Genomic DNA, 22,184 nt, shown 5'->3' with positions numbered 1-22,184 from the left:
GTCCAGTCAAACACACGAGTACAAAATATAGAATAAATATCTTAAACATAATGTGGATAACTCGCATGTGAATTATGAAATAAGGCATGTGGGTAAGACAAACAGTATCGGAGACAGGAGGGAGACTTCAGCCAGTCTCCTCTCAAGTCCACAGCCACACCACCACTCCCACCATCCTCTCTTTCTGCTGCATCTTGCAATAAGTCTACAAGTTTTTTTTACCTCTTCACTTACATTAGTATTTTCTTCCAAGTAAATCCAGAAAAATCGTTGAAGTAAAATAATTTCATACTGAGCATTTAGGCATGGCACAGTCACAACTCATTTCTCTCTCTCTCTCTCTCTCTCTCTCTCTCTCTCTCTCTCTCTCTCTCTCTCTCTCTCTCTCTCTCTCTCTCTCTCTCTCTCTCTCTCTCTCTCTCTCTCTCTCTCTCTCTCTCTCTCTCTCTCTCTCTCTCTCTGAGACTGATAGAGAATGAAAATGTCTTTTAATATTTGAAATCAAGTAACTTTGTTCTAGAACTGAATTATGGTACAGCAATCAAAGGAATAATGAGCTCAAAATTTTGTTTGAAAACCAATTTTTTTGAAAAGGGAGACATTTGGTAACTGAGGTTCCATTGTACACATGTACAGGGAGGTCCCATTACTTGAGCATCCATCATACGAGAAACTGATGATATGAGATGTGTAAATTGGGGATATAAGCTTCAGTCTGAGGCAAGTAAAATTAATTTAAAATGTGCACCTTCCTGCACCCTCCTGCTAACATGTCCAAGCTGTATGGTGATGTACAATGATTCAGGTGCAAAGAGACAAGTTTGTGACAGCTGGAAGACAACTGCACACCCTTCCCTTATCCCCTATCTAGCATTCATTCCATTGCCAGTCCTCTTAAACTGAACTCGGTCTCAAACTCCCATCCTTATTGCTCGTTATTCTAATCATACTCTATCATCTTTTTGCTTGCAAACATATTTAAAATACAGTACAAGTACAATGTACAGTGTTTTATGGGAATGATCAGTGCTTGGATGTGTTACAGTGTTACTGCTGGTGTGTTCTCTTATTCACCATCTTTAGTGTGATGTGTGTCTGAGTGACCATGTGGTATATAGATTGTGTCTTATTTTGTCTCCCAAGTGCTGTCTATGCCTCCCAAGCAACTAATGAGTTCTGATGCAAGTCCTAGCAGTAAGGCTAAGCAAGCTAGATCACCAATAACACTCTTAAAGAGAAATTGCTGAGGCACAGTGAGTTAAAGAAGGTAGAAATTGCTAAGAGGCACAAGAGCGGTGAGTTAAAGAAGGTAGAAATTGCTAAGAGGCACAAAAGCGGTGAGTTAAAGAAGGTAGAAATTGCTAAGAGGCACAAGAGCGGTGAGTTAAAGAAGGTAGAAATTGCTAAGAGGCACAAGAGTGATGAGCAAGCTACTTCCCTGACACATTGACTAAGAATTAGTGAGTGTTATGTGCATTGTACATGTTTAACCTGTACATGGTTAAGGGAAAAATATGCAGAAATCTTGTAGAATCATTGGATAACCCAATAGAAACCCTAAAAATTTTGTGTGCCCTAGTTGCAGGGTACATCCTCACTTCCCCCACTTCCTCACCCCTCTGCCCTATCTATGAGACATTGCAAGACCAGATGCCAACTATTCCCCTTGACAAGGAGCTGCAGTAAATGAGGGCATCCATCACCATATCATAACTTGTGGATGATTATCATACACTGGCGAGTGTCTTGGGGTATAGCTTGTCACTGATTTCAAGGTCAACTGCCTTCCCAGCTGTTGGATTGGGGGATAGTTCTGGGTCTTCCCTCTCCCTTCCCATCTCCAATAAATTATATTTCATTATAATGTGTTGCATGCCTCTTCTTACTTTGACTTTCAGGATTATTGGAAAGATGATTAGAGAGAAAAAGTTGCCAATTCTCACCTTCCATCAATTAAACATTGGTTGGAAGGAAATATTAGGTGCATTTTTGTTGTCCTAGATCGTTCTTGGCTTTGAAGCACGGCCTTGGCCCCTTCTTGGTTTCAATGACAAAAACAGAGTTGCTTGGAAAGAGCCAAAATGAGAATCCAAAATAATATATATTTATAAAAACTACAAAATGTAGTGCATTAGCAATATATTCAACATTGAAATATGAATTGGCTACGTATAAAAGCTAATCAATAAATGCCATAAGTATTTCTTTCCCAAAAATAGCAAAACCCAGCTGTAAACAAAGGAAGAACCCAGTAGCTGACTTGTCTCTCTCCTCTGCCTTTTGCTACACATGTTAGCCCCTCCTGGATTTTTCTTAAGGACACTGATTCAACATAACATTAGCTAACCAAGCCTAACCAGAGAGGATTCACCCCCTGGACCCCCTTCTCTCTCAACTTATATTTAGATTTTAGTTGTATCTAAAGGTATATATGAAAGAATAGAAGAGAATAGACTAGTAATAAGGCAAGAAAAGGTCTAGAAAATTACTCAATTTCCATCTAATCAAAGCTCTTAACAAGTTCTTGGGTCTGCTGGTGGGGTTAGGTCAGATAGACTATACCACAGTATACCTTCATATCATTATACTACAAAAATTCGCTTAGGAAATGTTTCATATTCATAACATAATTCATGTTTAGCTTCTTATCTTCTCTGATGACTTAGCTTCCCGTATTCTTTCATTTACCTTTTGCTAGACTACCTAACATTATCTTTCTCTTCTCAAGATCATATATTATCTATTTTCTTTAAGAAACTTTATTTTGTTTAGGAAATTCTTCATATTTATAACATGATTTATGTTTAACTCCTTATCTGCTCTTATCATGTCATGAATATAATGTTATCTTTCTCTTCTTGAGATCATATATAACCTCTGTAAATTAGACATTTTTATCAATAATAGAAGTACTTACTCTTTGAGGTCACCATACTGCTTCTATTTACATATCAAGATCACCCCAAAACACCTCAGGAGCCTGCTATGGATTCATCGAAGATCAGTCTTGGTTTCTACCAGCCTTCTTTAAAGCAATATCACCAAAATCTTGACGACAAAAACATGCCATCTTGGTTTCACCAAAGATCACAATTCATAGACAAGGGCAATCTTGGACAACAAAAAACACACCATCTTGGTTTCACCAAAGATCACACTTCAAAGACAAGGGCAGTCTTGGACAACAAAAACATGCCTACTGTTGCATCGTCTCCTTTGTTTAGTCAGACCACAGGTACCATTAAGGAAGGACACATGCCTAGAGGGAGTGACAGAGAGTCAGCACGGAAGATTGGGGGATATATTTTAGAGGGCTATTATTAGTATTTTTCACTGGAGAGTTCATGTCAGTAGCCCCTGCTATACTAGGTAGGATTAGCTCACCATTAGAACTTGACTGGGTGCTATGCTAGATAATTGTGGTGGACCACATGGTCTTACCCTCTTGTCACTGTATCCTGACTGTTTGTTTCTTGTCGGGAATCTGGGAGTGGTTCTCTGACCATCTCAGTACCTGCTGGTTGTTGTATACTTTTGTGTTTTTTTTTTTTTTTTTTTTTTTTTTTTTTTTTTTTTTTTTTTTTTTTTATGTAGGAAGGATACTGGCCAAGGGCAACAAAAATCTAACAAAAAAAAAAATGCCCACTGAAATGCCAGTCCCTAAAAGGGTCAAAGCAGTGGTCAAAAATTGGTGGATAATTGTCTTGAAACCTCCCTCTTGAAGGAATTCAGGTCATAGGAAGGTGGAAATACAGAAGAAGGCAGGGAGTTCCAGAGTTTACCAGAGAAAGGGATGAATGATTGAGAATACTGGTTAACTCTTGCATTAGAGAGGTGGACAGAATAGGGGTGAGAGAAAGAAGAAAGTCTTGTGCAGCAAGGCCACGGAAGGAGGGGAGGCATGCATTTAGCAAGATCAGAAGAGCAGTTGGCATGAAAATAGCGGTAGAAGACAGCTAGATATGCAACATTGCGGCGGTGAGAGAGGGGCTGAAGACAGTCAGTTAGAGGAGAGGAGTTGATGAGATGAAAAGCTTTTGATTCCACCCTGTCTAGAAGAGCAGTATGAGTGGAACCCCCCCAGACATGTGAAGCATACTCCATACATGGACGGATAACGCCCTTGTACAGAGTTAGCAGCTGGGGGGGTGAGAAAAACTGGCGGAGATGTCTCAGAACACCTAACTTCATAGAAGCTGTTTTAATTAGAGATGAGATGTGAAGTTTCCAGTTCAGATTATAAGTAAAGGACAGACCGAGGATGTTCAGTGTAGAAGAGGGGTACAGTTGAGTATCATTGAAGAAGAGGGGATAGTTGTCTGGAAGATTGTGTCGAGTTGATAGATGGAGGAATTGAGTTTTTGAGGCACTGAACAATACCAAGTTTGCTCTGCCCCAATCAGAAATTTTAGAAAGATCAGAAGTCAGGCGTTCTGTGGCTTCCCTGCGTGATATGTTTACCTCCTGAAGGGTTGGACGTCTATGAAAAGACGTGGAAAAGTGCAGGGTGGTATCATCAGCATAGGAGTGTATAGGACAAGAAGTTTGGTTTAGAAGATCATTAATGAATAATAAGAAGAGAGTGGGTGACAGGACAGAACCCTGAGGAACACCACTGTTAATAGATTTATTAGAAGAACAGTGACCGTCTACCACAGCAGCAATAGAACGGTCAGAAAGGAAACTTGAGATGAAGTTACAGAGAGAAGGATAGAAACCGTAGGAGGGTAGCTTTGTGCCAGACTCTATCAAAGGCTTTTGATATGTCTAAGGCTACAGCAAAAGTTTCACCAAAGTCTCTAAAAGAGGATGACCAAGACTCAGTAAGGAAAGCCAGAAGATCACCAGTAGAGCGGCCTTGACGGAACCCATACTGGCGATCAGATAGAAGGTTGTGAAGTGATAGATGTTTAAGAATCTTCCTGTTGAGGATAGATTCAAAAACTTTAGATAAGCAGGAAATTAAAGCAATAGGACGGTAGTTTGAGGGATTAGAGTGGTCACCCTTTATAGGAACAGGTTGAATGTAGGCAAACTTCCAGCAAGAAGGAAAGGTAGATGTTGACAGACAGAGCTGAAAGAGTTTGACTAGGCAAGGTGCAAGCATGGAGGCACAGTTTCGGAGAACAATAGGAGGGACCCCATCAGGTCCATAAGCCTTCTGAGGGTTTAGGCCAGCGAGGGCATGGAAAACATCATTACGAAGAATTTTAATACGAGGCATGAAGTAGTCAGAGGGTGGAGGAGAGGGAGGAACAAGCCCAGAATCGTCCAAGATGGTGGAAAACTCGGAGGATTCAAGAGCGTGGGCACGAGAGCAGGTTAAGTCATTGCGCACATAAACGCAGCATCCAGCTTTGGATCGAAAATGAGGATAGAGAAAGTAGGAGGAAACAGAAAAGGGGCTACTGTCAGTTGCCTCAGACACCTGAGTTTCAGTGAGGAAAAGAAGATGAGGTTTAGAAGAGGAGAGGTGGTGTTCTACAGATTGAAAATTAGATCTTAGACCGCGAATGTTGCAGAAGTTAATGAAGAAAAAGTTGAAGGGGGGTGTCAAGACACTTAGGGTCGTCGACGGAAAGGCAGTCCGACCTGGGGACATTTATGGTCCCCTCCCCAGATGGGGACTCCGAGGCTGGTGTAGGAGTCGCCATAATTTTAAAATTTTTGAGTGAAGGGTGTGTGTGTTATTAGGTGCTTGTAGTTTTGTGTGGAGGAAGAGAGTTGTCTTTAGAGGGCAGGCTGTGACTACCCCCTTGTGTTGTGAGACACAAAGGACTGCATATATACTATTCATGTGCCAGAGTATATAATATTCTGTTGGACATGGGTTGGTCCATTATGTGGGAAGTTGTCCACAGAATATTATAAGCCTCATCCTTCTGTGTGTACTTTGTCTTAGCTGTGGTCCCCGACCTCCCACCCCCACACCAGCACTTGGTTTGCTATTCTTTCTCATCAAAGTGTTTTTTTTTGCTCCCTTCTTGGTTGGCAAGTTAAACCAAATGGAATTAGGTGTAGTGTAAAAAGTAAGAGATGGAGGGCATGTTATTACCCTCATTGTAAGTGTAGCAGTGGCGGGAAAAAAAATGGGAAAAGGAAATGTACATAACTATGAAATGATACAAGCCAAGACCCCCATAAACCAAGGACTCTTGGTACTCAGATCTTGCCGAGATGAATGTTTGGAATTTTGTAAAGGAAATTGCACATTTATCCTTCCTTAAAATAAAAAAATGAGTTCCCATGATTAAGAAAACAGTAATGGAGTCACTTTAAATTTAAGTCAAGATGTCAGCAAGACATTGTATACAGCTATTAGTGACCTTCCCAGAAGAGTTAGTGTTTCTGTGTGAGCTTGCATTAGTCATGAAGTAATATGAGACATCAAGAAAAGAAAGGACAAACTTGTGAAAAGTATGTTTTGAGAAAAATGTGTTTTGAAGTTTTTACCTGGTTAAAATACAGTAAAAACATTTTGGAATTGCTAGTTCATGTGATTAAAGTATTTTATATAACTAGTTAAGAGGTTATCATTTATCAGTATGGTGAGCAAATGCTCTTTTAATGGGCTACCACAAACAGAGATGTTGACATCAACAAAGCTATGGAAGTTTTGCATGTCGTATTCACCTAGATTCCGGTACTCATCAAAGATGTTCTGAATAGCCTCCATCCCAACATTCTCAAAGTAACCATTCTGACAGGCAGGACCCACATCATGAGCAGGCACTTGTATCTTGGTGTAAGGACTTGCATAAGCCTGGCCAAGGTTCCTTTTCTTCTTTGCTGGCATGCTCTTCCACTAGTCTACATGTTTCTCCCATTTCCTGATATGCTCAGAAGTACCAGGCTGAGGATCACTACTGGCACTGTTGCTCATCTTCACAAATTTTCCAGAAAAAAGTAAGGACAGTGGACTAAGCAGTAGACATGACAAGAGGGAAGCCACAATAAACATTGCACCCTGTGGCTATCTAAGAACAGCATGACAGTTGACCCATGGGCTTAAAGTGGGACACTAATTGGTTCAAAATATTACACAAATAGCTACTGGGTGATAACTGCAGTGGTGAATGCAATTCTTCCATTCCTTAATAGCCAGCTAGCCATGCAGGAGCTGTGGAGGCTAGATTTTACATGCCTGCAATTTTCATTAACAAAGAGATGAACTTGAGATCAGATTATTAAGGAAAATAGCACAGTTGTAGTGGTATAAAAAATCCTGTTTACTTTTTGGGGGCGAGCTTCTTTCTTTTCTGAGTGCCTCAAATATGACATCCATGTATGTAAAAAACTTAGCTGGTGTCTGGAGTAGGAAAGTGAATAGTGAGTGGCATTGTGTAAGAAGAAAGGGTAATGGTAGCAGCTGTGATGGACATGGTGAGAGGAAGGAGAGAGTAGTGCATGGCATTCTCTCTCTCTCTCTCTCTCTCTCTCTCTCTCTCTCTCTCTCTCTCTCTCTCTCTCTCTCTCTCTCTCTCTCTCTCTCTCTCTCTCTCTCTCTCTCTCTCTCTCTCTCTCTCTCTCTCTCACACACACACACACACACACACACACACACACACACACACACACACACACAAACAATGCCAATTGATGGCTTCCCAATGCTGTTGGTTTGTGAAAATACAAATACAGTAGAAAATACTAAATAAATATAACTAACTAGGTTGTAGTAGACATATCAGCCCTTTTAGCATCTTATAATCATAACCCCAAACAGAAATAATCTGTGAATGTTGTTTAATACAATACAAGAGTAATTTTGTGTTCTTTTGTGTGAGAGAAAAATCTAGCATATGTTTATATTATAGCCAAAAGTGTGATGCCTATGCCTGATTCAGTGGATGGTATGGGAAAGTAATCATAATTTTTTGTATTTGTGTGAATTTTGCTATAAATTATATGTCAGAGAAACATGCATGAACACAGGTAATTTTTTTAGCTAATATATATATATATATATATATATATATATATATATATATATATATATATATATATATATATATATATATATATATATATATATATATATATATATATATATATATATATATATATATATATATATATATATATATATATATATATATATATATATATATATATATATATATATATATATATATATATATTTTTTTTTTTTTTTTTTTTTTTTTTTTTTTTTTTTTTTGACAGTCACTTAATAATGCATTAGAATTTGTAGCATTTTATAATTCCTCTGAATCAGCAACACTTTATGTTGTGCAAAGTTAAGTAGACAAGGTTAGGGACATCATTTGATTCATGCATGTGTTACTCTTATTTCCTCTGCATTCATTGTTTTTCCTTTATCTTTTTTTTTCTCCTTTTTTTTTATTTATTTATTTTTATGCCAAGAATTTGTTAGATCAAGCTTCATATGATTCTCAGCATTTCTGAGGTTTGAAAATATTCACCATGAGTATATAGTAGAATATGAAGCTTGGAAGCATGCAGTATTCAAATTATTTATTATTCCTCAAACTTGTGAAAAAAATTTTCTTTCAGCACGTGTAAAGAAAATAGGAGATCGTGGAATCAAGGTTCTTACACAGTGTGTACAAGGTCAGAATGTGAAAAGAAATGAAGCACCTGTTGTGGGTAACCTTTTGTTGAAGATCAATGCCAAGATTGGAGGCATCAATAATATTCTTGGAAAGCAGCAGCACCTTCTGGTAAGATGTGAATTATATTTCTCTCTCTCTCTCTCTCTCTCTCTCTCTCTCTCTCTCTCTCTCTCTCTCTCTCTCTCTCTCTCTCTCTCTCTCTCTCTCTCTCTCTCTCTCTCTCTCTCTCTCTCTCTCTCTCTCTCTCTCTCTCTCTCTCTCTCTCTCTCTCTCTCTCTAAGTATATCCATCTATTTTATTATCTATCTGTGTGATGCTTAATTTGGCAGAATAGCAGAAGACATGCACCATCCTCCAGCCTGATTGCCTGGATTGGCTTTTAACCCTCTCACACACCAGACACACATGTGTGTAAGCCTTCTACATTGTTGGCACTTTCTAAACTTATACCTCACTATCATGAGTACTTTCATGCTGTGCTACCATGCGGCTTCACCATCCTACAGACGTCCAGGAACAGCATTGTGTGGGTGTATGTGTTTGGCAGTACAATTACTAATTAAAATACTGTTTTCTCCTCATGTTTTCATCATGCTAGCCCTCCCCCAGTGAAGCATGAGCCAACTGCCTTGGAAAGTGGGGAGAGGACAGTATCATCCTCACCACCTTATGATGCCCTATAGACAGAATCCTTCACAGCATTCTTGAAGAAATTGTGATGTCTAATCTCTCAAACAGTGTGTAGTCCAGTTAATAAATCTGGCTAATTGACATCAATTCTGTTCATTGAATGGTTTAATGAAGTGTTTGTGGCACAGACCTGGGATTATTATCAATGAAAGAACATCGATTTTCAGGTCATTCTCTTCCTAGATAATGTTTCAGGCAGATTATGTTCCTCATCAGTCCCCATCCTTACATGGTCGTACAGTATCTGGCCCCCTGCCAGATACTGAAATGTGAAATCTTGTTTATTAGTATGCCATAGCTCATAACAAAATGAGACAGCAAATGGAGAGCTGGTTGAATTAAAGTAAACAGCTGAAGTAAGTAATGATAAATTAAGAAGACCAGACACATAAGAGTAAGTAGGTGGGGGACAGGAAACAGGTGGGAGGGTGAGCGGGCAGGGGAAAATGGACAGACAGTAATGACAGTGAAGAAATTATGGTGAAATTTTAAAGGCAAACATGCTGCAGACTCAGATCAAATCCTTTTTTCCCTCAACTTAATGACTAGGGCAGGATTGAAGGCCCAAAGCCATGATGACATGGCTTGATATGTTGGTCATGGTGAAGTATTTATTAATTAATAATGTTAATAATTGCATGGTTTGTGTACTGTTAGGCATGCTGGAGAGAAGCTGACCAAGGAGTCAAGGTGTAGTGCCATAAACTAGCTCAGCAGAGGAGTGGTGTAGATTGTCCTTCAATGATGTCTGTATTCCCAATAAAACTAAGGGAAGAGCCAGGAACCAGTCTTCATGCTGAGAGAAGGCAGTCAGGGAAGACTTTAGTTGATGGTGGAAATGTTCCAGTGCTATTAGCTTGTGGGTGGTAGCTAACAGTGGAAAAGTCTGGTGCCAAGCAGCATCATGAGCGTGCTCTGCACGCTAGATTCAAACTGGCTGTCACAGTCAGAGGTAAAGCTGAGAGGGACTCCTCAGTGTGAGACCCACATGCTGATAAAGGCACATGCAACGTAGTCAGTGGAGATGTCAGCTAGTGGTGCAGCCTTAGCCCAATGAGTGAAATGGTCTGTGCAACTGAGGATGTACCTGCAACCATTGGAGTAGGGTAGTGGGCCAACAAAGTTGATGTGTATATAGTCAAAGCAAGTGGAGGGAGACTGTAGTGAAAATGACTGGTGGTGAGCAGGTGTGACAAGTCACTTTAGAACCTTGGCACTTAACACATGTTTGCATCCATTGTTGAATGTCTTTGTTGATGTAACTCTAAATGAAGTGAGGTATCATCTTCTGCTGAGATGCTCAGATGCCAGGGTGAGAGAGATTGTGCAAGTGATGAAACAGCTAATAGCAGTACAGTGGAGGAAAAAAAGGTTGGCCAGGTAGGAGTCTGGCCAGCCTTTATTTATTTATTTAGCACCATCTAATTTTCACTTAAGAAAAAATGCCCTGTGGGTAATTGACTATATAGTAACCTTACCCCATCACTAACTCATCAGTTGCAATAGACATCATCAAGACAGCACTGAGGATGTATTGTTTGACCACAGCTGTTCTCCCTCACCTAGCAATTATTCATGTCTGCCTTGCATTATTGTGTGTGACATTCATACCTCATGAGTGGGAAGCCCCTCAATTGTGATACTAGGATCAATGTGATTCAGTGTCACAAATTAGGCCTTCAAATGAAGGATATAGTTAAGGAAACTGGTGTGAGTGAACGAAGTGTTCATCGCTCAGTTACTAAGTTCAGAGTGTCCTCCAGTGCATGTGTACCTACTTCCGCTAAGAGTACTGGGAAGCCAACAAAAATTAATGGAATTTCACTCAGAGTTCTGAATCGGTGTGTGGATGTCACCCCCACCCTAATGGCAAGGAAACTTAAGGAGGAAAATCCCCAGCTACTTGGTGATGTGACTGTTAGGACTATGTCTGGCGTGCTCCACAAGTGACTCGGTTACAAAAAAGTGGTGGCACGTCAAAACCTGCTTTAAATGAACACCAAAGGAACACTCGTAAGGCATTTGATAAGAAATATTTGGAATGGCCATTAGAAAAGTGGCGCAGTGTCCTTTGGACTGACGAGTTTTTATTCATAGTGAGTGACATGAAGGGAAAGAGGGTGTGGGTGAGGAAGGCTGTCAGCAGGGATGACCCCAAGTATTGTGCCCTTACAGTAAAACACCCTCCATCCCTTATGGTATGGGGTGCTTTCAGGTATGGGGGTAAGGGGCCATTAGTGGTGCATCAGAAGAATGTCATGGTAAACCAGCAAGTTTATCTTAACATCTTGGAAGAACACTTGGAAGATTGTTTTACTAATAGTGGTGCTGAGATTCTCCAGCATGACAGGGGCCCATCACACAGAGCACACTCCATCAAAAACTGGCTTCAGGATAATGAGGTTGAGTATATTCCTGACTGGCCAAGCAACAGTCCAGACTTCAATCCTATAGAGAACTTGTGGAGTATTTTGAAAAGGGAGCTGAGGGAAAGAGACACCTCTACAGTAGAGAAATTAGAGGTTGAGTTGCATGCCACCTGGGAAACAATTCCCACCTCTATGCTTCAGCATCTGGCCAACTCAGTTCCAACACATCTAAGCAAGATCAGGAAGACTGGTCTTTCCTCAAATAAGTAGCCAGATGTTTGTGAGTATTACATGATTTTATTGTTACGTTGTTTTTAATTTTATGAACCATCTGGGGGGTTGGGAAGGAAGCGAAAGTTAGCGCAGTTATTATGAAGGTAGAAAATGGCGACCCAGCCAGCCTTTTTTTTTCCTCCACTGTTCTTCTCAGGTAGATAAGGCTGGGCATTATCAGCAAAGACATCAGCATAGATGTGTTGCTGCATACCTGTCAACTGTACCTTGTTCATAGACAATGTGGGATTATTACAAAACTAATGTAGCCCAGTGTCATCCGCCTAGTCAGCAGCTATAACAGTGTAGTGTATGAGAGGAGAGGAGACGAAAGAGATGTTCTGTAAGAGGGCATCTACTGGAGCATTGTCAGCACCTTTGGTGTAGCAGATATCTCTAGTGAACTGAGAAATGAAGTGGATGTGTTTTAGTTGTCTCAGTCTGTAAGAGTCCTTGTTGCTGAGGAAGGTGGTAGTGATGGGCTTGTGATCAGTGTAGATGTGGAAACTACAACCTTTAATGAAGTATCTGAAGTGCTTAACTGCTTTAAAGATGGCAAACAGTTCTCTTCTAGGCACTGTACTTGGACTATACAGAGTTACATTTTTTGAAGAAAGCAAGAGGCTTCCAGGTGCCATCCATGTACTGTTGAAAAACAGCTCCAATGCCTATACAATGTAGCAATGGAGATGTTTGTGTCTGGTGTGGAAAGCTAAGCATGGAAATGCTGCTAAGTGCTTTCTTTGCCTTGAGTAAGGATTTGTCATTCTCAGAAGTCCAGGTGAGAATAACCAACTGGCCTCTCTTGCAAGGTTTGATTATGTAAAGTGACTGGACTTGTAAAGAGCAGTTAGGTATGAAGCAGTTGTAAAAGTTGGTAATTCCCAGGAATTGCTTGAGCTGTTGGTTGCTTGACAGCTTCAGAAACTGGTGTATTGCATTACACTTTGTTTTAAGTGGAGTAATGCCTGAAATGGAGATTGTGTGCCCCAGGAACTTTATGGAGGAGGCACCAAATTCAGACTTATCAGTGTTGATTTGCAAGTGTGTGAAAATCTCATGAAGGTGGTGCTTGTGGGAGTCTGCATCTGGATTGGCAATCAACTGGTCACTTATATAGGTAAAGCAGAAAGGAATGCCTCACGGTGTTGGAAGGTTTGAGCTGCATTGCACAACCTAAAAGGCATCCAGACATAGTCAAACAGGCCAAATGGGGTGATGAGGGCTGTTTTCAGGATGTCTGCTGGGTTAACAAGAATTTAGTGAAATGCTTTCTCAAGGTCATTCTTGGAGATGTTGCATCCAGACAGTTGTGCACAGAACTCCTGAATGTTGAGAACTGGGTACCTAACCTTGATGGTGCCGGAGCTGAGAGCTCTGTAGTCTCCACATACTTATGTCACTGCTCTTTTTTGCGACCACATGTAAAGAAGACCAGTTGCTGGAGCTGAGTCAAATGGTGCCTTGATTCATGAGAGACTTCACTTCTGCCTTGGCTTACTTGTAGCACTCTGGAGCTAAGCAACGAGCCTTAGTATGAGTAGGTTGTCCAGAAGTTTGTATGTGACACGTAACATTGTGTTTCATGAGCCTGCTGGAGGAGTGTGGCTGTGTGAGCATCAGGAAAGACTTGATTATCGACATTGTTGATCAGAGAGGTATGTGTGGCATCACCAGGTGCTACTGGGGCACAGGCTGTGAAGGAAATGAGTGGGTTTACCAGCTTATGAACTCTGAGGTCAACCCTGAAGTTGTAGTGTTGCAGGAAATCACCACCCAAGATTGCTCAAGACTGCTCCAGAAAATCCAGTTAAAAGCACGCCAAAGTCGTAGTGACAGCTGCAGGATTTGTTGCTTGTAAACCGGTATCTTGGAACTATTGGTGGCAAAGAGTTGCAGGACTGGAGGTAGATCTCATTGGCTCATCATTGTAGGAAGAACGCTGACACCTGCACCAGTATCTTTCAGGAACTTGGTGCAAGACAGAGTGTCATCGATGTAGAGCAAAGAAGCATTGCAAACACTATGCTCCTCAAGTGCTTGCCTGCCTTGTTTGATGACTGGAAAAGCTGCTTGGAGAGCTGCATTTGAGGGTATCTTTCCAAAATTGTTTGTGGTAGTAGCAGAAACCAAAAAAGTCTCATGGGTGCCCACAGAACATGATCATCGCCTGTAGCAATGTGGAGTGGATGAGTGATGACATGGCTGCTCTCTTATTTGCTGCTTGATCTTATTCAGCTTTGCAACAAGATCAGAGAGTTGATGAGTGCCTTTATTGGGTTAGACTGCAGACAAAGAGGAATACTGTACTGGTAGAAGGCTCACTATAAAGTTGTTAGCATGTTTGGTGATGTCATCAGGTGAGACCTTGTCTTTCATGGAGAAGAGACTGTGCTGAATGGATGATAGCAAGTGTTGATAGTGTAGTTCTTTAAAGAGTTTTTTGTCAAAGGAGTTGTATTTGTCATCAAGCAGTTGCTTCATCCTGAGCAGAAGGTCAGACAACTTCTCATTACTGAGCTCTTCTTTTAATAACAGTGCTTTAAGACAGAAGGCCACAGAAGATTTGAGGTGTGCAAGGATGGCAGCTTTGATGTCTTCATAAGGACTGAAAGAGGTGAAGACTTTGCTGACAACATCAGAAATTTGTGTAAGGACACCAAGAAGAAAGCATAGTGGTAGTATGGGTGAAATGTGTAAGGCTGTTGGTTATGTTTGAAGCTTTGAAGTTGCAGAACAGGATATTGAACCACAATGCAGTATCCTGGCCACAGGACACTGGTGCATGAAAGGCAACTGTATCTGCACTAGAGTGTCTGTAGTGTAACAGGGTGAAGAACTGTACTAAAGGTGCTAAATGATCTGGGAGCCACAGCAGTGAAGTGGTAACACCTTATGTAACAGGCATCAGTAACTAATCGAGAGCTGCATCACTGAGTGAAAACACTGCACTGGTTTGTGTGCACAGTTCATGGTTAACAAACGTATTTATGTTGCATGGCACTGTCACAGGTGCAAGTCCTTAAGTGTATATCCAGGAGGCAGTCACACACTGTCAGAAGATATGAACACGTACAACCAAGTGGTGTGATGGTGCATATCCACTAGTGTGCATATCCAGGGATTGGTCACACACTGAGAATTGTGGGCACTGTCAGCACTGTTGGCACTGTCACTGTCACTGTCACTGCCAGATGGTGGGATAAAAACACCAGCCAAAGAGAATAATAATCTGGGTGGCAGGTAAACACCAGCCAAGGAGAAGGATAATCCAAGTGGCAGGTAAACACTAGCCAAGGAGAAGGATAATCTGAGTGGCAGTTAAACACCAGCCAAGAAGGATAATCCAGGTGACAGGGAAGAGGAGGGGTGGGGGGATGCTAGATGACTCAGACAATAAGTATTGGCATCACTCCAGGAGTAACCAAAATGTGGCTGGAGATGATGGCCACCTCCCAACCACATCTAGGTGCCTCTGGGTATGCCTGGAGGTCATATGCCAAACCAGAGCTAATTGAAGCACCAGGTAGTCTGGTCTTCCATTAAGGCAACCTATAGAAGTAAGACAACATTGTGTCACGATCTGATTCCTTTAACCTTCATCACACAACAAGAATTGCAGTGATACTCTCACATTGGGTTTTATACCTCTCTGCCAAGTCCTGCTTGGCAAGGATGTTTATTTGGCTCTAACAAGGTGCAGAGATATTTACAAAAGTATTATATGCTAATATATATGTGTGTATATCTGTGTCATATGATGAAGATCGGATAAGTTCATATAGGTATCTATTTCTTCATTTATGTCGTTCACATATATTACAAACATTAACGGTCCCAATACTAATGCTGTGGGACACCACTGGTTACTTTCAGCCAAGACAAATTTTAGTCTTGTATTACTGTTCTCATCTCTCTATCATCCAGATAATCCTCCATCCACTCCAGCAGTCTTCCTCAAATTTTTCCATATTTTTTTTTATCTTCCATAGCAATCTTTGGTGTAGTACTTTATAAAAAGCTTTCTTCAAGTCTAAGTAGACACCATCCACCCATCCCTCTCTCTCCTGCACAATATCAACTACCCTTGAATAAAAGGACACTAAGTTCATGGAGCATGATCTTCCGCCCCCCCCTAAATCCAAATTGACAATTTATTAAAACTTTATCTCTTTCCAAGTGTTCCATCCATCTTTCCTTTATTTTTCTTTGACATAGTTTTCTTACAACACTAGTCAAGGACACTGGTCTATAATTTACTGAGTTTTCTTTATTTCTTCCTTTGAATATTTGCTCTCTTCCAATCTTTTGGTACTCTTCCCTGTGATAGTGATGTCACAAATAGACTGAATTTTATCAGCCAATTGTTCTCTACATTCCTTCAATATCCAGTTTGATACATATATATATATATATATATATATATATATATATATATATATATATATATATATATATATATATATATATATATATATATATATATATATATATATATATATATATATATATATATATATATATATATATATATATATATATATATATATATATATATATATATACGTGTGTGCTTTTAGGCTATACGCTACATGTGTGTGTGTGTGTGTGTGTGTTTTGTCTTTACATTTGGTGTGACTGCAATGTCATCGCATCTAAAACTGTGCATGTGTTTTTTTCACACATCTGGTGTGATGCAGTACTGTGGCAGTGTAGTGCCACTGCATCCTCTACAGTAGAGAGACACTCTCATTTGTATGCGTTTTTTCACAATGTGATAGTGCTGACCAGCCATCCTTTCCTTTTCTCAAACATGCATGCCATTGTGGCTAATGTTGTGGCTAGCAAGTAGCTTACTTCATGAAGAATTTGCATGTTCAGATATGTGAACTGTACATGGAAATACATGTACAATGCATAGCATACATGCAGTGGTATACTCAGAAATTTGAAGAGGGCAGTGGTGGGCATATATATATATATATATATATATATATATATATATATATATATATATATATATATATATATATATATATATATATATATATATATAGACACACACACACACACACACACACAGTGGAACTCTGGTTCTCAAACATAATTCATTCCTGAATGCTGTTCAAAATCTAAAATGTTTAAAAACCTAAACTATTTTCCCCATAGGAATCAATGTAAAATAGATTAATCCATTCCCAGACACACGTCTACCCTGTCTTAGCAGCTTATGACACTCTCCCACTGCTAAGAAGGCCACTCCACAATATCTCCAGCGCAGAAATTATTTATCCAAATAGGACGTGTTGAATTAACTTAGTGACATGGAACTCATCAGAAGATATTGTTTAGACCATGAAAGTATGTATTCTCTTTGTCATTGATCTAGTGAGGGAAGCCTTACTGAGTGACACAGAGAAGAGCAACCCACTTACTGCCAAAATGAAGTGATCATAATACTTAGACATCTTGTTACTGGGGAAATGCAGTTGTGCAGTAGTGATGGTGTTGTGGGGTCATCAAGAGATCCACAGGTGGCTCAGGAGATGGGATTACTCCTGAGCTTGCCAAAAGACTGTTTATTTACACTGAGACTCTTTAACGGGATTACATTTATCTTATTTCTGTGTCTCTACTCCAAACTTGTAAAAATGATGGAATTATTTATAGAAACTATGAATTAGTCATAAATGTTTTTTTTTTTTTTTCCCAAATAACTTTGAAACCAAATTATGGTATGGCAACCGATGCAATTACGAGTAAAAAAAATTTTTCAAAAACCAGTTTGTTTGAAAAGGGAGGCATTTGGTAAATGAAGTTCCACTGTATATATTTACAATGGTACCTTAACTTACAAGTTTAATTTGTTCCATGACCAAGCTCATAACTCAATCAAATAAATTTTTCCCTTTAAAATTATTTTAAAAGATTATGTTTGAATTCAAAGAGAAGAAAGAAAGAAGCATGAAAAAGACAATTGACCAATGTAAAGACCAATCAGAACTGTTCTACAGATATATGAACATGAAACTGAAGGCAAGGCAGAGTATTGACCAACTAAGAGTAGATGGAATTACATGTGAGGATCCAACAGAAATGGTAGAAGTTATGAATGAATGCTTTCACATGGCCTTTACAAAGAAATGAGTTCGTGCAGCTGACAGACAGAGATGACACTAAAATTATGAAACAGATAAGGATAACTGTGCAAGAAGTGAAAGAAAGTCAGATCAAATTGGATGTAAGAAAAAAGAGGTTCAGGTGAAGTGTCAGGATGGATTCTAAGAGAATGTAGCAAACAACTGGCAGAGAAAGTATGCAGAGTCATAGGTGCCACTCTTGAGGCTCATGTTTCATTGGGGGAAGGGCTGGTATGATGAAAGTCCTAGGAGAAACTAGTATTTTAATAAGTAAATGCTCTGCCAAACGCATGTATACACACTATACTTTTTTTTGGGCGCTTGTTGAATGGTGGTGCCTTGACATGAAAGCACTTGCAATAGTGAGGTACACACTCAGGAAGTGGCAACAATGTAAAAAATGTAAATCTAGCAAGATGAGACATAGTGAGCAAGCCAGCATCACCAGCAGAATGGGAGATGTCTGTCAGGATAGTGAAGACAAGAAGTTGCCAGCAGTATGGTAAGGAGGGTTGTGCTTGGCTGGGCTCAGGGCTGGCAGCAACTTCATTGGCTGGTAGGGTGGACAGGAGACTGGGACAAGATCCAAGATGGAAGTGGACTAGGCTGAGTCCTGGTCTCTGCTCTAAATCCGAGTGGGGTCATGTAATTAGTGGGATGCCATAGGGATCAGTATTAGGGCCATTGTTGTTTTTAGTATATATCAATGACTTGGATAGTGGAATTAGTAGTGATGTTAGTAAATTTGCAGATGACTCAAAGATAGGTAGATTAATTAGGTCAGAATCGGATGCCATCACCTTGCAAGCAGATTTAGATAGGATGAATGAATGGACGGACAGATGGCAAGTGCAGTTTAATATCGACAAATGCAAAGTACTTAGGGCAGGTAGAGGAAACCTGCTCAGTAGGTACACATTAAACAACAAAACTCTGGTAGGTACAGGGCACAAGAAAGATTTAGGAGTTATAGTTAGCTCTGACCTCTGTCTAGGAAAACAATGCATAGAGGCAAATAGGGCACAGGGTAAATAGGGTATTAGGATTCATTTTTAGGAGTGTTAAAAGTAGAAGGCCCAAAGTAATATTAAAATTATACTTGGCTCTGGTCAGACCTCATCTAGACTACGCTGTGCAGTTCTGGTCCCCACATTACAGGAATGATATAGGTCTGTTAGAATCAGTACAGAGGAGAATTACTAAAGGGATACAGGGGATGAGGAGTATTCCTTATGAGGCGAGATTGAAGCTAAATTTACATTCCTTAGAGAGACATAGGTTAAGAGGGGACCTGATAGAAGTCTTTAAGTGGTATAAGGGTTATAACAAGGGGGGATTTAAGCAAAATTCTTAGGATCAGCAGCCAGGATAGAACAACAAATAATGGGTTCAAGCTTGAAAATTTAGGTTTAGGAAAGAGATAGGAAGAAATTGGTTCTCAAATAGAGTGGTAGATGAGTGGAACGGACTCAGTAATCATATAGCTCTAGGGAGCTTTAAGAGAAGATTAGACTGGTTTATGGATGGGGATGATAGATGGAAATAGGTAGCTATATTTCATACAGGGACTGCCACGTGTAAGCCTGGTCGCTTCTTGCAGCTTCCCATATTTCTTATGTTTTTATGTTCTAGTCTGCCTTCTCTGGCCACATCAGCTCCACAGGTAGACTTAGATTGAATCTCTTCCTCTCTTCTGAATTAGTAAGGCAGGATTGAAGACCTGAAGCCATGATGATATGGCTTGACATGCTGCTTGTCGCAAAAGGATTTATTAGTTAATAATTTTAACAAAAGCATTATTGGCAGTCATTCCTTCACAAATGCAGTTTTACGGATTTGTGAACTGTCTTCATTTTCAAGTCTCTTAATGCATTTAACCTTAACAGTACTACTTTGAATCAGTCTATTACTAATTTCATAACAGGAGCCTGGTTTGTTCCCTTGAGAATGTATTTATATTGACTTAGCGGGTTTCTTTTATAGCAATTAGATATCCGGTCAAAAGTATAGTTACCATCTTCAATTAGTTGTTTGCTACCCTGTCAAACTTGTGTGATGTAACACTGTCCACTGAAGCCACCCACAAGAAACATTAAGTGAGGGATGTTTTGGTGACTTTTCTCTTCTTACACATGCATAATAAACCTTGCACACAAATATCTGACATGTGTTTTCTTTTATTACACATGCATAATAAATTCTTACACACAGTTATCTATGGTCCATCAACACTTGCATTTTTGGCTAACCTTTTCAACGTCATAACATTAGTTCATTTTTCTGTGGTATTTCAAGACCTCATCTGGGCAAAACCTCACCAGTGCAAAAATATTTCTGGGTCATTCACACAGTTGATTTGATCTCTATTTATCACACTACCTAGTTCACATGATTAAGGAATAGAGTGGAAAGTTCATTCCCTGACCACAGAAACAAAATAGCCCATTCATACTGGAATACATGGAGATGAGAGGGCCCCATCATAGAAAACAGACTGTCTACCCCCTCTACCCCCAATCCACCAACATCCAATGCAGCCATGTGCCTCTGCTCCTCATTCCTTTTTCTGTGGTCAAGTAGAGTAGATGTCCCTGCTGTGCTTCTTTTCATTTTCCACTGGCTGGTTTTCTAGATGGAGTATACTCTGGTCATCCACACCATGCCCTTCCTTCTCCCACATCAGGGTCTGTAGCAGCATAGGCTCTGGAAGGCAGATAAGTGGTGAAGTTTTGGATCCTCATAACTCTTGTGTCAGCTGGACCACAGGTGTGATGAGTGTAAAGATCAGGAGTGTTATTCTGAGGGTATATAAACACCAGCCCTCTTTGGAGGCTAAATGTAGGTCTACCAGTAAGCTTTGTAGGCAGCAACTTTCCTTACAGTCACAATACTCCTCTCTCAGCAAGTGAGCAGCACCAGAGAGTGAGATGGCCTGAGGTAGGTCATCTGTCTGCTTTATTCTCTCCTAATGTTCTAGTATGGACCCTTGACTATCAGCTTTTCAGGTTAATTCAACCCTTGCAGTAGACATGCAAACACAGTTGTCTAATTGAGGGTACTGATTTGCCTGCCAACTGTAAAGAGTTGGATAAGGACATTGTGAAAGAAGTAGTAGTTGATAAGGTGTCTAATTATCTTTTGGTTCTCGTGCCCCCATACCGCCAGCTGTGGTCACATCCAGCTCCAGCTCCACATCCCACCAACAATACAGGACTTTTTACTATGAGTTAGGTTGGCTTGGACAATGAGGGATGGCTGGCAGTGGCCACCCACACTGGGGTTCTCTCTCTGGTGTAGCTAACTTAGGATTTCATGATTCAGCCAGCCTGCATGCACTTCTGGTTCAAGTCATGGTGGACAAACTTTCTTAGGGAGAACAACCTTTCCCCAGTCTAAGTTACCAAATGAGTACCTAAGGACCTTGAAGAACGAGTGAAGTGCTCCTGGATGGCAAGTTCCAACCCTTGTCAGCAGCAAGCAAGGACCACCACTTCTGTGCCTGCTTCACCTCATGGTCAGAGTGATCAGAGACCCTACACACTTGCTTACTGTCCCCCAACCAGGGCATGCCCCAGAACCATTTCCTTTATGGAGAGTCAAATGCAGGGTGCTGCTGGAGGTTCATCCCCTTACATGAAGCAAATGCAATGAATCCTCAGTTTTTGCTGCTTCTGCCATACACCTGGCTGGCCAATCATTTGGAACCTCAGCATGACTTCAGCCACAGGGCACCACACCCAGTTTTTTATCTGCCTGTCTTTCTTTGCCCTCAACCTCACAATGATTCTGGGTGTTCCTCATCTGGCAATGAAGCTCTCACTTCAGACAATGAGTCTTCCAACTTCATTAAGCTAGCTAACTTCATCTGCAGCCAGTTTGAGGATTCCAAAGGTGTGACTTCTGTGAATGATCTTCCAGCCCAGGACAAGAGGATTTCAAGCCACATAAGGAGAGGTGTTCATTCATCCTTTTTTGCTGGTCCAGATCAATGATAAGTTTGGCCTAGTTTGTAGACAGGTTAGTGTCAGATCATCTTTGTCATGGATGCTCAGCTCTGAACTCTCATAGGTATAAAAGAAAGTGGTACAAAGTTAGCAACTAAGAGCAGAATGGGAGAG

General features: G+C 40.3%; 1 protein-coding gene across 1 annotated transcript in view; it reads left to right on the top strand.

The window, feature by feature from the left end:
- LOC135111538 (protein argonaute-2-like) overlaps window positions 1–22,184 on the top strand; it is a 253,733-nt gene that overhangs the window by 167,432 nt on the left and 64,117 nt on the right. The window contains exon 11 of the mRNA XM_064024947.1: window positions 8,536–8,702. Within this exon, the coding sequence (XP_063881017.1) occupies window positions 8,536–8,702 (167 nt within the window). The remainder of the gene's footprint in view (window positions 1–8,535; window positions 8,703–22,184) is intronic.

The sequence above is a fragment of the Scylla paramamosain genome, chromosome 22 (assembly GCF_035594125.1).
Source record: "Scylla paramamosain isolate STU-SP2022 chromosome 22, ASM3559412v1, whole genome shotgun sequence".
In the NCBI taxonomy this organism is placed as follows: Eukaryota; Metazoa; Arthropoda; class Malacostraca; order Decapoda; family Portunidae; genus Scylla; species Scylla paramamosain.
The sequence above is the reverse complement of the archived record's forward strand: the minus strand, read 5'-3'. Positions and strand labels throughout refer to the sequence as shown.